The sequence below is a fragment of the Triticum dicoccoides genome, chromosome 6B (assembly GCF_002162155.2).
Source record: "Triticum dicoccoides isolate Atlit2015 ecotype Zavitan chromosome 6B, WEW_v2.0, whole genome shotgun sequence".
Taxonomy (NCBI): domain Eukaryota; kingdom Viridiplantae; phylum Streptophyta; class Magnoliopsida; order Poales; family Poaceae; genus Triticum; species Triticum dicoccoides.
In genome coordinates, this window is record NC_041391.1 from 30661922 (window position 1) to 30673799 (window position 11878).

An 11878-nucleotide genomic window follows, 5' to 3' on the forward strand; every position below is an offset into this window, starting at 1 on the left:
CAAGTTAGACGTCCTCTAATTGTTGTTGCATGTTTTACGTGGCTGCTATGGGTTTCTAGCAAGAACGTTTCTTACCTACGCAAAACCACAACGTGATATGCCAATTGCTATTTACCCTTCATAAGGACCCTTTTCATCGAATCCGTTCCGACTAAAGTGGGAGAGACTGGCACCCGCTAGCCACCTTATGCACCAAGTGCATGTCAATCGGTGGAACCTGTCTCACGTAAGAGTACGTGTAAGGTCGGTCCGGGCCGCTTCATCCCACAATACCGTCGAAACAAGATTGGACTAGTAACGGTAAGCATATTGAACAACATCAACGCCCACAACTACTTTGTGTTCTACTCGTGCAAAGAATCTACGCAATAGACCTAGCTCATGATGCCACTGTAGGGGAACGTAGCAGAAATTCAAAATTTTCCTACGCGTCACCAAGATCTATCTATGGAGAGACCAGCAACGAGTAGAAAGAGAGTGCATCTACATACCCTTGTAGATCGCTAAGCGGAAGCGTTCAAGTGAACGGGGTTGATGGAGTCGTACTCGTCGTGATTCAAATCACCGATGATCAAGTGTCGAACGGACGGCACCTCCGCGTTCAACACACGTACAGCCCGGTGACGTCTCCCACGCCTTGATCCAGCAAGGAGAGAGGGAGAGGTTGAGGAAGACTCCATCCAACAGCAGCACAACGGCGCGGTGGTGATGGAGGAGCGTGGCAATCCCGCAGGACTTCGCCAAGCACCATGGGAGAGGAGGAGGAGGGAGAGGGCAGGGCTGCACCAACGAGAGATCAAATCGCGTGTTATGGGCAGCCCCTAGGCCTCATATATATAGGGGAAGGGGAGGGCTGCGCCCTGTTTAGGGTTTCCCACCCCAAGGGGCGGCGGCCAGCCTCCAGATGGCATCTGGTGCGGCGGCCAAGAGGGGGGGAGGAGTGCATCCTCCCCAAGGCACCTCGGAGGTGCCTTCCCCTTTGAGGACTCTTCCCTCTAGGGTTCCCTAGGCGCATGGGCCTCTTGGGGCTGGTGACCTTGGCCCATGTAGGCCAAGGCGCACCCCCTACAGCCCATGTGGCCCCCGGGGCAGGTGGCCCCACCCAGTGGGCCCCTGGGACCCTTCCGGTGGTCCCGGTACAATACCGATGACCCCGAAACTTGTCCCGATGGCCGAAACAGGACTTCCTATATATAAATCTTTACCTCCGGACCATTCCGGAACTCCTCGTGACGTCCGGGATCTCATCCGGGACTCCGAACAACATTCGGTAACCACATACAAGCTTCCTTTATAACCCTAGCGTCATCGAACCTTAAGTGTGTAGACCCTACGGGTTCGGGAGACATGCAGACATGACCGAGACGTTCTCCAGTCAATAACCAACAGCGGGATCTGGATACCCATGTTGGCTCCCACATGTTCCACGATGATCTCATCGGATGAACTACGATGTCAAGGACTCAATCGATCCCGTATACAATTCCCTTTGTCTAGCGGTATTTTACTTGCCCGAGATTCGATCGTCGGTATCCAATACCTTGTTCAATCTCGTTACCGGCAAGTCACTTTACTCGTTCCATAACACATCATCCCGTGATCAACTCCTTGGCCACATTGCGCATATGATGATGTCCTACCGAGTGGGCCCAGAGATACCTCTCCGTTTACACGGAGTGACAAATCCCAGTCTCGATCCGCATAAAACAATAGATACTTTCGGAGATACCTGTAGTGCACCTTTATAGTCACCCAGTTACGTTGTGACGTTTGATACACCCAAAGCACTCCTACGGTATCCAGGAGTTACACGATCTCATGGTCAAAGGAAGAGATACTTGACATTGGCAAAGCTCTAGCAAACGAACTACACGATCTTTGTGCTATGCTTAGGATTGGGTCTTGTCCATCACATCATTCTCCTAATGATGTGATCCCGTTATCAACGACATCCAATGTCCATAGCCAGGAAACCATGACTTTCTGTTGATCACAACGAGCTAGTCAACTAGAGGCTCACTAGGGACATATTGTGGTCTATGTATTCACACGTGTATTACGATTTCCGGATAATACAGTTATAGCATGAATAAAAGACAATTATCATGAACAAGGAAATATAATAATAATACTTTTATTATTGCCTCTAGGGCATATTTCCAACATTACCTACTCGAGGACGAGCAGGAATTAAGCTTGGGGATGCTTGATACGTCTCCAACGTATCTATAATTTTTGATTGTTCCATGCTATTATATTACCCGTTTTGGATGTCTATGGGCTTTACTTTACACTTTTATATCATTTTTGGGACTAACCTACTAACCAGAGGCCCAGCCCGTATTGCTGTTTTTTTTTGCCTATTTCAGTATTTCGAAGAAAAGGAATATCAAACGGAGTCCAAACGGAATGAAACCTTCGGGAGCGTGATTTTTGGAACGAACGTGATCCAGAGGACTTGGAGTGCAAGTCAAGAAGCAATCGAGGAGGCCACGAGGGTGGAGGCCCCACCCCTACTGGGCGCGCCCCCTATCTCATGGGCTCCTCGGGCATCCACCGACGTACTTCTTACTCATATATACCCACGTACCCCGAAAACATCAGGGGAGATGACAAAAAACTATTTCCACCACCGTGACCTTCTGTGTCCGCGAGATCCCATCTTGGAGGCCTCGCCGCCGCTCCGCCGGAGGGGGAATCAACCACGGAGGGCTTCTACATCAATACCATAGCCTCTCCAGTGAGTTGTGAGTAGTTTACCACAGACCTTCGGGTCCATAGTTATTAGTTAGATGGCTTCTTCTCTCTCTTTGAATCTCAATACAAAGTTCTCATTGATCTTCTTGGAGATCTATTCGATGTAACTCTCTTTGCGGTGTGTTTGTCAAGATCCGATGAATTGTGGGTTTATGATCAAGTTTATCTATGAGAAATATTTGAATCTCCTCTTAATTCTTTTATGTGTGATTAATTTATCTTTGCAAGTCTCTTCGAATTATCAGTTTGGTTTGGCCTACTAGATTGATCTTTCTTGCAATGGGATAAGTGCTTAGCTTTGGGTTCAATCTTTTGGTGTCCTTTCCCAGTGATAGCAAGGGCAGCAAGGCACGTATTGTATTTTTGCCATCGAGGATAAAAAGATGGGGTTTATATCATATTGCATGAGTTTATCCCTCTACATCATGTCATCTTTCTTAATGTGTTACTTTGTTCTTTATGAACTTAATACTCTAGCTGCATGCTAGATAGAGGTCGACGTGTGGAGTAATAGTAGTAGATGCAGGGAGGAGTCGGTCTACTTGTCATGGATGTGATGCCTATATACATGATCATGCCTGGATAATCTCATAAATATTCGCTTTTCTATCAATTGCTCGACAGTAATTTGTTTACCGACCGTAATACTTATGCTATCTTGAGAGAAGCCACTAGTGAAACCTATGCCCCCCGGGTCTATCTCTTATCATATAAGCTTGCTATTTACTTTTATTTGCATCTTTACTTTTCCAATCTATATCATAAAAATACCAAAAATATTTATCTTATCATATTATCTCTATCAGATCTCACTTTCGCAAGTGGCCGTGAAGGGATTGACAACCCCTTTATTGCGTTGGTTGCGAGTTCTTGTTTGTTTGTGTAGGTGCGTGGGACTTTTGAGGAGCCTCCTACTGGATTGATACCTTGGTTCTCAAAAACTGAGGGAAATACTTACGGTACTATTGCTGCATCACCCTTTCCTCTTCATGGAAAACCAACGCAAGCTCAAGACGTAGCAATGAGTTGATCAAAGCATATGGTTTTATACAGACTTTTGGAGAAGCCTGTATTTACAAGAAAGTGAATGGGAGCTCTGTAGCATTTCTAAAATTATATGTGGATGACATATTGTTGATTGGAAATGATATAGAATTTCTGGATAGCATAAAGGGATACATAAATAAGAGATTTTCAATGATAGACCTCGATGGAGCTGCTTACATATTAGGCATCAAGATCTATAGAGTAGATCAAGACACTTGATAAGATTTTTCAATGAGTAAATACCTTGACAAGTTTTTGAAAGAGTTCAAAATGGATCAGCCAAAGAAGGAGTTCTTGTCTGTATTACAAGGTGTAAAGTTGAGTAAGACTCAAAGCCCGACCATGGCAGAAAATAGAAAGAGAATGAAACTCATTCCCTATGCTACAGTCATAGGTTCTATAATGTATGTTATGCTGTGTACCAGACCTATTGTGTACCTTGCCATGAGTTTTGGCAAGGGGATACAATAGTGATCTAAGAGTAGATCACTGGACAACGATTAAAATTATCCTTAATGAGGACTAAGACAATATTTCTTGATTATGGAGGAGATAAAAGAGGTTGTCATAAAGAGTTACGTCTATGCAAGCTTTTACACCAATCCATATGACTCTAAGTCTCAATCTGGATACATATTGAAAGTGGGAGCAATCAGCTAGAGTAGCTCCGTGCAGAGCATTGTAGACATAGAATATTTGCAAAATACATACGGCTCTGAATGTGGCAGACCCGTTGACTAATCTTCTCTCACGAGCAAAACATGATCACACCTTAGTTGATCACATAGAGATGTGAACTAGATTATTGACTCTAGTAAACCCTTTGGGTGCTGGTCACATGACGATGTGAGCTATGGGTGTTTATCACATACAGATGAGAATATTTGTGTTAAATCACATGGTGATGTGAACTAGATTATTGACTCTGGTGCAAATGGGAGACTGAAGCAAATATGCCCTAGAGGCAATAATAAAGTTATTATTTATTTCCTTATTTCATGATAAATCTTTATTATTCATGCTAGAATTGTATTAACCGGAAACTTAGTACATGTGTGAATACATAGACAAAACATAATGTCCCTAGTATGCCTCTACTTGACTAGATCGTTTATCAGAGATGGTTATGTTTCCTAACCATAGACATGTGTTTTCATTTGATGAAAGGGATCACATCATTAGGAGAATGATGTGATGGACATGACCCATCCATTAGCTTAGCATTATGATAGTTTCAGTCTTCATGACTTATACATGTTCCTCAGCCTATGAGATTATGCAACTCCCGAATACCGGAGGAACACTTTGTGTGCTACCAAATGTCACAACATAAAATGGTGATTATAAAGGTGCTCTACAGGTGTCTCCGAAGGTGTTTGTTGGGTTGGCATAGATCAAGATTAGGATTTGTCACTACGTGTTTCGGAGAGGTATCTCTAGGCCCTCTCGCTAATACTCATCACTATAGGCCTTGCAAGCATTGTTACTAATGAGTTAGTTTCGGTATGACGTATTACGGAATGAGTAAAGAGACTTGCCGGTAACGAGATTGAACTAGGTATGATGATACCGACGATCGAATCTCGGGCAAGTAACATACCGATGACAAAGGGAACAATGTATGTTTATGTGGTTTGACTGATAAAGATCTTCGTAGAATATGTAGGAACCAACATGAGCATCCTAGTTCCGCTATTGGTTATTGACCGGAGATGTGTCTCGGTCATGTCTACATAGTTCTCGAACCCGTAGGGTCCGCACGCTTAACGTTCGATGACGATTTGTATTATGAGTTATGTGATTTGATGTGCCAAAGATTGTTCGGAGTCCCGGATGAGATCACGGACATGGCGAGGAGTCTCGAAATGGTTGAGAGATAAATATTCATATATTGGAAGGTTGCATTTGGACATCGGAATGGTTCCGAGTGATTCGGGCATTTTTTCTGGAGTGTCGGGAGGTTACCGGAACCCCCCCCCCCCAGGAGAAGTATTGGTCCTAGTGGGCCCTATTGGAGGAGAGGAGAAATGGCCACGTGAGAGGGGCACCCCTCCCCTTGCCCAAACTGAATTGGACTAGGGGAGGGTCTGGCTCCCCCTCTTTCCTTCCCCCTCTCTCCCCCTTACCTTTCCCTCCGGTGGAAGAAAGGAAAAAGGGGGGGGGGGCGAATCCTACTTGGACTAGGAGTCCAAGTAGGACTCCCCCTGGCGCGCCCAAACCTGGCCGGCCTCCTCTCTCCCTCCCTCCTTTATATACATGGCCAGGGGACCCCAATAGCACAACAGACAATCTCTTAGCCGTGTGCGGTGGCCCCCTCCACAGTTACACACCTCGATCATACAGTTGTGGAGCTTAGGCGAAGCCCTACGCGTAGCATCATCATCACCGTCACCACGCCGTCGTGCTGACGGAACTCACCCTCGGCCTCAACTGGATCAAGAGTACGAGGGACGTCATCGAGTTGAACGTGTGCTGAACACGGAGATGCCGTACGTTTGGTACTTGGACACACTCTCCCCTCTCGTTGCTACACATCACCTAGATAGATCTTGCGTGATCGTAGGAATTTTTTTAAAATTACCACGTTCCCAACAATATAACATCTCCACAGGCGCATAATCGCCCCTCTTTTTATCCCATGTAGCATCATCATGAATGGCCTTTCTAACTGGCTCTGTAGGTTTGACCGGTTGCGGACTGTCCAGGACCCAGTCCACCTCAGCACAGATAAATGCTAGGTTTACTTTCTTCCTCCACTCAGTGTAGTTATCACCTCTGAGTGTCGGAACATCTTTTAGGCAACTCATCAAGTGGAAGCCTCCTGAAATCACAATTTAAGTGATCTCAGTATAGCAATTATATGCATTAATCTAACGTTGGTCAAATTAACCATATAATTGTCTATGCAATTAAATCTATATTACCGTTGGGCAAAATATTAGAAATAAATGCACCTTTAAATTTCAATAATAAAACATGATCATGTTATTAACAATGTTGGTCATAAAAATAGCATAATAATATTCATTTTAATAATTAATTTAATATGCTCTTAAAAACTTAATTCTATCTAAACTTTTATTTTCTTTGTAAAAGAGCACTATTAATTATTTACGCAGCGGAAAAAGCATGAATAAAAAATCATGAACTTTTTACTCTTTACATAAACTTTTCTGTCACTTTTCTATTTTCTATTTTCACTTTTTGTTTAGAAAATGAAAAAGTGAAAACTGGATGCATTAACCCAAAAAATGGGCAAAAAAACAAATAAGACGCGGCCTGAGCATTGCGCTTCCCGGCCCACGGCCTGCTCGCGCTCTGTGCGCGCCTGTCCTGCCGAAGACGGCCCAACCTCTCAGGGCCTATTTGGCTCGCGCACGCGGCTACCGGCCCAGCAGCTCAGCTGGCCAGCGCTTTCGGCCCAAAAGGCCCAACTGTGCAGCGGCGGCTTAGGTTTTCAATCTCAGCCCTCCGCTGAGATCCAACGGCCACCCGTGGTTCTAGCCCAAAAAAAAGGGTACACAACGCCAGCGGGGGGAAACCCTATAGTTCATTCCCCTCAGCCCCCGCGCCTCTCCCTGCATCTCGCTCTGCGGCGGCGGTTCTCCAGCAGCAGCCCCGTCGCGCCGGCGGCAAGCCAGCGACAGCGTCAGACTCCTCCGCGCCGCGCGGGACTCCTTTCCCCCTTCCCGTTCCCCTTCTTTCCTTTGGCAGAGAGAGAAAGGGACGCCTGTTGCGCCCTCCTCTGCTCCCCTTGTGCCTCAACGGCGCCCTTGTCTATTGGAGTAGCGGCGGGGCAGGGCCCATCAATCATAGTGGGTTGAGCGTCCCCGATCAGGGCGCAGATCTAAGGGCCCAGTGGGCCGTTGGGCCCACACGGTGGAGATCAACCTAACAACCACAGGTCCAGATTTCTTTTCCTCGAAAGGGAGGATCACCCTTGGATTCTTCATGGACTGATGCACATAACCATAGACACAACCACATACGAAAGCTTCATTAATTTGTGGCATGGCGTCAAGAGCATGCAACCACACGAGAGTTCAAACGCTCCGGAGCGGAGCTCTGTTTATTTGGTACATCAAGCTGCTAGGAAGAAAGTCTAGGCATAGATGTAGATCCATCAGCATCGATCTAGTGCTGTTCGATCCTGAAGTACTCCAGCACGTCCTCCCGGTTCGCAGCGGCGGTGTCGTACGCCGCCATGAACTCCCTGAACACGAACTCCCTGAACTTGGCCGGATTCTCCTTGCTCACCATCTCCGGCGCGGGGCCGATAAGGCAGTCCATCTTGGGCATGATGAGCGTGGCCACGGACATCCTCGCCACGGCCGAGTTGGTGAGGGCGCGGTGCTCCACGCTCGCCAGCACGCCGTTGGTGACGATCTCCATCTGGTGCCCAAAGTTGATGACGAAGGCGCCGGGGACCGGACGGACGAGGAGCCACCGCCCGCGGTACCTGGCCTGGAGCCCGGCGACGTCGCCCTGGGAGAGCACGGTGAGGAGGTGGCGGTCGCAGTGCGGGAGCAGGCCCAGCGTGACGCTCGGGTCCGGGCACGGCGGGTAGTAGTTGACGTTCATCTGGGTGTCCCCGCCGCTGAGGGCCCCGGCGAAGAAGCCGCCGTCGAGGCCGAGCCCCTCGGCGATGAGCAGGAGCAGCGTCTGCGCCAGGTCGTGCACCTGTGCGGAGAACTCCGCGAGGGAGCTCCGGAAGCTCTCCGGCTTGGCCGGCCAGTGGCCGACGAGCTCGTCGGAGACCGGGTGGCACCGCAGCTTGAGGTAGTCGCGCCAGTAGCGCGTCTGGTTCCGGTCGTAGGAGGTGCTGGAGGCGACGCGGAAGGGCTTGCTCTGGTCGTCGGAGCAGTAGGGCAGCTTCTCCTCCGCCGGCATCGCGAAGAACTCCGCCGACGCCTCCCGGAACGCCCGCACCACGTCCTCCGACACGCCATGGTTCACCACCTGCAAGCAATCACGTACACGTACGCATGCATGATCGATCAGAAGTTCAGAACAGAGGCTCAAGCAATCGTGCTACGTAGATAACAAGTGCGAGTGAAATTGAACAAGTCGTTAGTGCATGCGTGCATGCCTACCTGGAAGAAGCCGAACTCCTTGCCGGCCTTGATGATCTCCTCGGCTACGAGGCGGCGGCGGCCCGCGTCGGAGAGGTAGGCACGCTGGAGGTCGACGACCGGGAGCGCGACGTCGGAGCTGGGCGCGTCGTGGAGCAGGGCGGCACGCTTCTCCGGCGGGAAGACGTACTTGTCCGGCACGGAGGCGTGCAGCGGGCGGTTGGACAGCAGCTCCATACCTGACCCTGATCGATAGATGGATCAATGCGGCTTATCTCTTCTCACCTGGACGACACGGCCGTATGGATCTATTTATATCTAGCCAATCTATTCTACCTAGTGGAGTGGAGAGCTTGGCTAGGTAGTAATAACGTGGCCGTGGATGGTTCTGGCGAGAAGATGGTCGATGTTCACGAGGCAGCTTTGCGTACGTAGCAAATTGGACCGATTCACTCTTGTGTGCTTGCGTAGAAGACAATGGGAGCTAGCATGCACACAAGCGGTGCCTGCGAGGTTCCTTGTGGGATCTGGGATCTACGTGCTTGGTTCCTACGCAAGATCCAAGCGTGCAATCACTGACGAGGTATCTCCTACCTGTCCGATACATCATCACATGCGTGTACATCGTTGGGACTTGGGCTATATTGTATCCTATCATTACCAACCGTTATCCCTTACCTGTCCGAATATATCCAAAATGAGTGAATGTGTAGCACAACCAAATCATATACTGTTGACTGACTGTAGCTTCTACCGGTCTCCATTAGAGCATCTTCAACAGGCGCACAAAAATTTCGCATGCTAAAATAGTTTTAGCGCGCCCCACTGTAGCACTTTTAGCGTGCCGGACCCAACATTAATTTATAGCAGATGCCAAAAACGCGCGTCCAAAAAAACACGCAGTGCAAATTGTGAAGTGTGCGCAATTCGCGCCCCAAATTTGCAGCTTTTGATAGCGCGTGCCCAAACCTTTTTTGCACGTGCACTATTTTACAGGTTCTGCTACATCTGTCCGGCGCCCAGAAAACTCGAATTTTAGCGCGTGGAGCAGTTTTTGTGCGTCTGATGGGATACTTTTAGTTTTGCCTCTAGCTGATCCCCTATCGACAACGACTCCACCTCGAGTCAACCGCGGCATTGTCAGAAATCGAGTGTGACAAGCGAACAAAACAACATGCCCAATATCTAATGTACAAAAGTAGCCGAGACGCACACGAAGCTGCGCTATATGGTCTCTTTTCTAGCTCGAGTGACACCCGTGTACATGGAGTAGGATAGCCAATCGGAGATGGCTAGTTATGGGTTGTATGCATGCATGTAGTGTCGCTGTTGACTTTGGTGACACCACAAAGTTGTCAAAATCGACCAAATACACTTTCCTGGTCCCAAACAAAGCACTTTTGATCCTTTCGGCATCTCACGTGACTTCCAACAATATGATCGGAAATTTCTAGCGAGACTTCACATGCTTTCAACTAAACTTCTACAAACTTTCAACTAGATTTCATATGTTGCCAACTAATCTAAATATCTAATACAAACTTTCAACAAGATTTCTAAGGCTCTCAACTTCTACGAACTTTCAACTAGCTGCCACAAAACTTCTTACAACTTTGACCACAATTCCAAGAAACTTTCCTGAACATCAAACCAATAAATGCAAATCTTCAACTAAAAATCCCTAAATATATAAAACTAGAGCTTCCGATCTATTATACTTCCACATGGCATCCAATCAAACCAAACATTCAGGGTCCAATGGCCCCAGCCACTTGTGCAATACTTAAGGACATGTTTGGAATGCATGGTAGGAAAAACACATGGCTAGGGAAATTGCAAGAATTTCAAAGCATGTCTTGTATATTCCTACTGGAATTTGAAATGCAAGAAACTAATTCACATGTTATAACAATTGACTTCTGACGATTGCATCACAAAGTATAACAAACAAGACTTGGGTCGATTCAATATGATCGTTCTTTTAACGCCATATTCTCAAAGTTGTTCTACGACTATCGTTACACTTAACGATATCCGAAGATCCAAAAAACCTGATCGCTAACAACATTTGAGCTAGTCTTTGTGGTGAGGCTAGGAATCATATTTTACCATTTACCATTCCACATGTGCATATGAGTTTTCACTGAATTGCATATTTCAGGATCATAGCAGTAATAGCATTGAATATAAACTCTTAATTATAAACATAGATAGACAATAATACAATATTATTGCCTCTAGGGCATATTCCAACAACTGGGGTGTCGTCCGGCTACTTAAATAGCCGAACTTTGGCCCTCGGGCGACGAGCTGGAGCGACGCCACACAGCATTCACACCCCACCAGAGAATATGGTCGTCGGACCGTCGGGTTTCCGGATGTTTTCTTATGGGGCCCCATCGTCAGTCCGACGTTGCCGACGAGCCTGGGCGCGCTCGGGCCTCACCATATACATCCTACATTTGGGCTAGACATGAGGGGTGGCGGTCAGCCCGAGCATTTGAGGCGCCTGTCTGGATCAAGTTTTTTTGGCTGGTCACTGCCCGGGTCGTCTGCCCGGGTGTTTGAGAGGAGTTTGGGGTGCCCGACTATAGATGCTCTTAAGGTGTGTTTGGTAGCTATTCCCACCCTAGCATAGTTGTTTCCTTTTGAGACATGCTTACTACATGCAATTGCAGTTGTTTGGTAGCAATGTATGCACTGACGCATGCTGAGATCAGACTGTATTTGGCAGGCTGCATCAGACGAGACATGTTGTGCTAAGACTATGTTTGGTAGTCTGTATTTGAGGTAGGTTGCATGAATGATTTTTTTTATGCCAAGACAATATTGAAACCTAGAAAAGCATGTACACGCGATCATGACGTATGAAAGGATCAAAAAACAAAAATAAAGAAAGAAACAATCCCCATTTCTATTACCTATATATATCTCTACCTAATAATAAAGTGCATATTGCTTCCAGTCATATGTCGTCCTCAATTTTCCAAAATCAAGTCCCC

The 11878-nt window shown here is 47.2% G+C and overlaps 1 protein-coding gene across 1 annotated transcript; it reads right to left on the reverse strand.

Moving 5' to 3' along the window:
• Nucleotides 1-7776: 7776 nt before the first annotated feature.
• LOC119325955 (2'-deoxymugineic-acid 2'-dioxygenase-like) lies at nt 7777-9141 on the reverse strand. The gene is made up of 2 exons (XM_037599674.1): nt 8898-9141; nt 7777-8763 (listed from the first exon to the last, which is right to left on the reverse strand). Exons 1-2 carry the CDS (start codon nt 9111-9113, stop codon nt 7939-7941), a joined length of 1041 nt encoding a protein of 346 aa, XP_037455571.1. The 5' UTR covers nt 9114-9141; the 3' UTR covers nt 7777-7938.
• Nucleotides 9142-11878: the final 2737 nt, after the last annotated feature.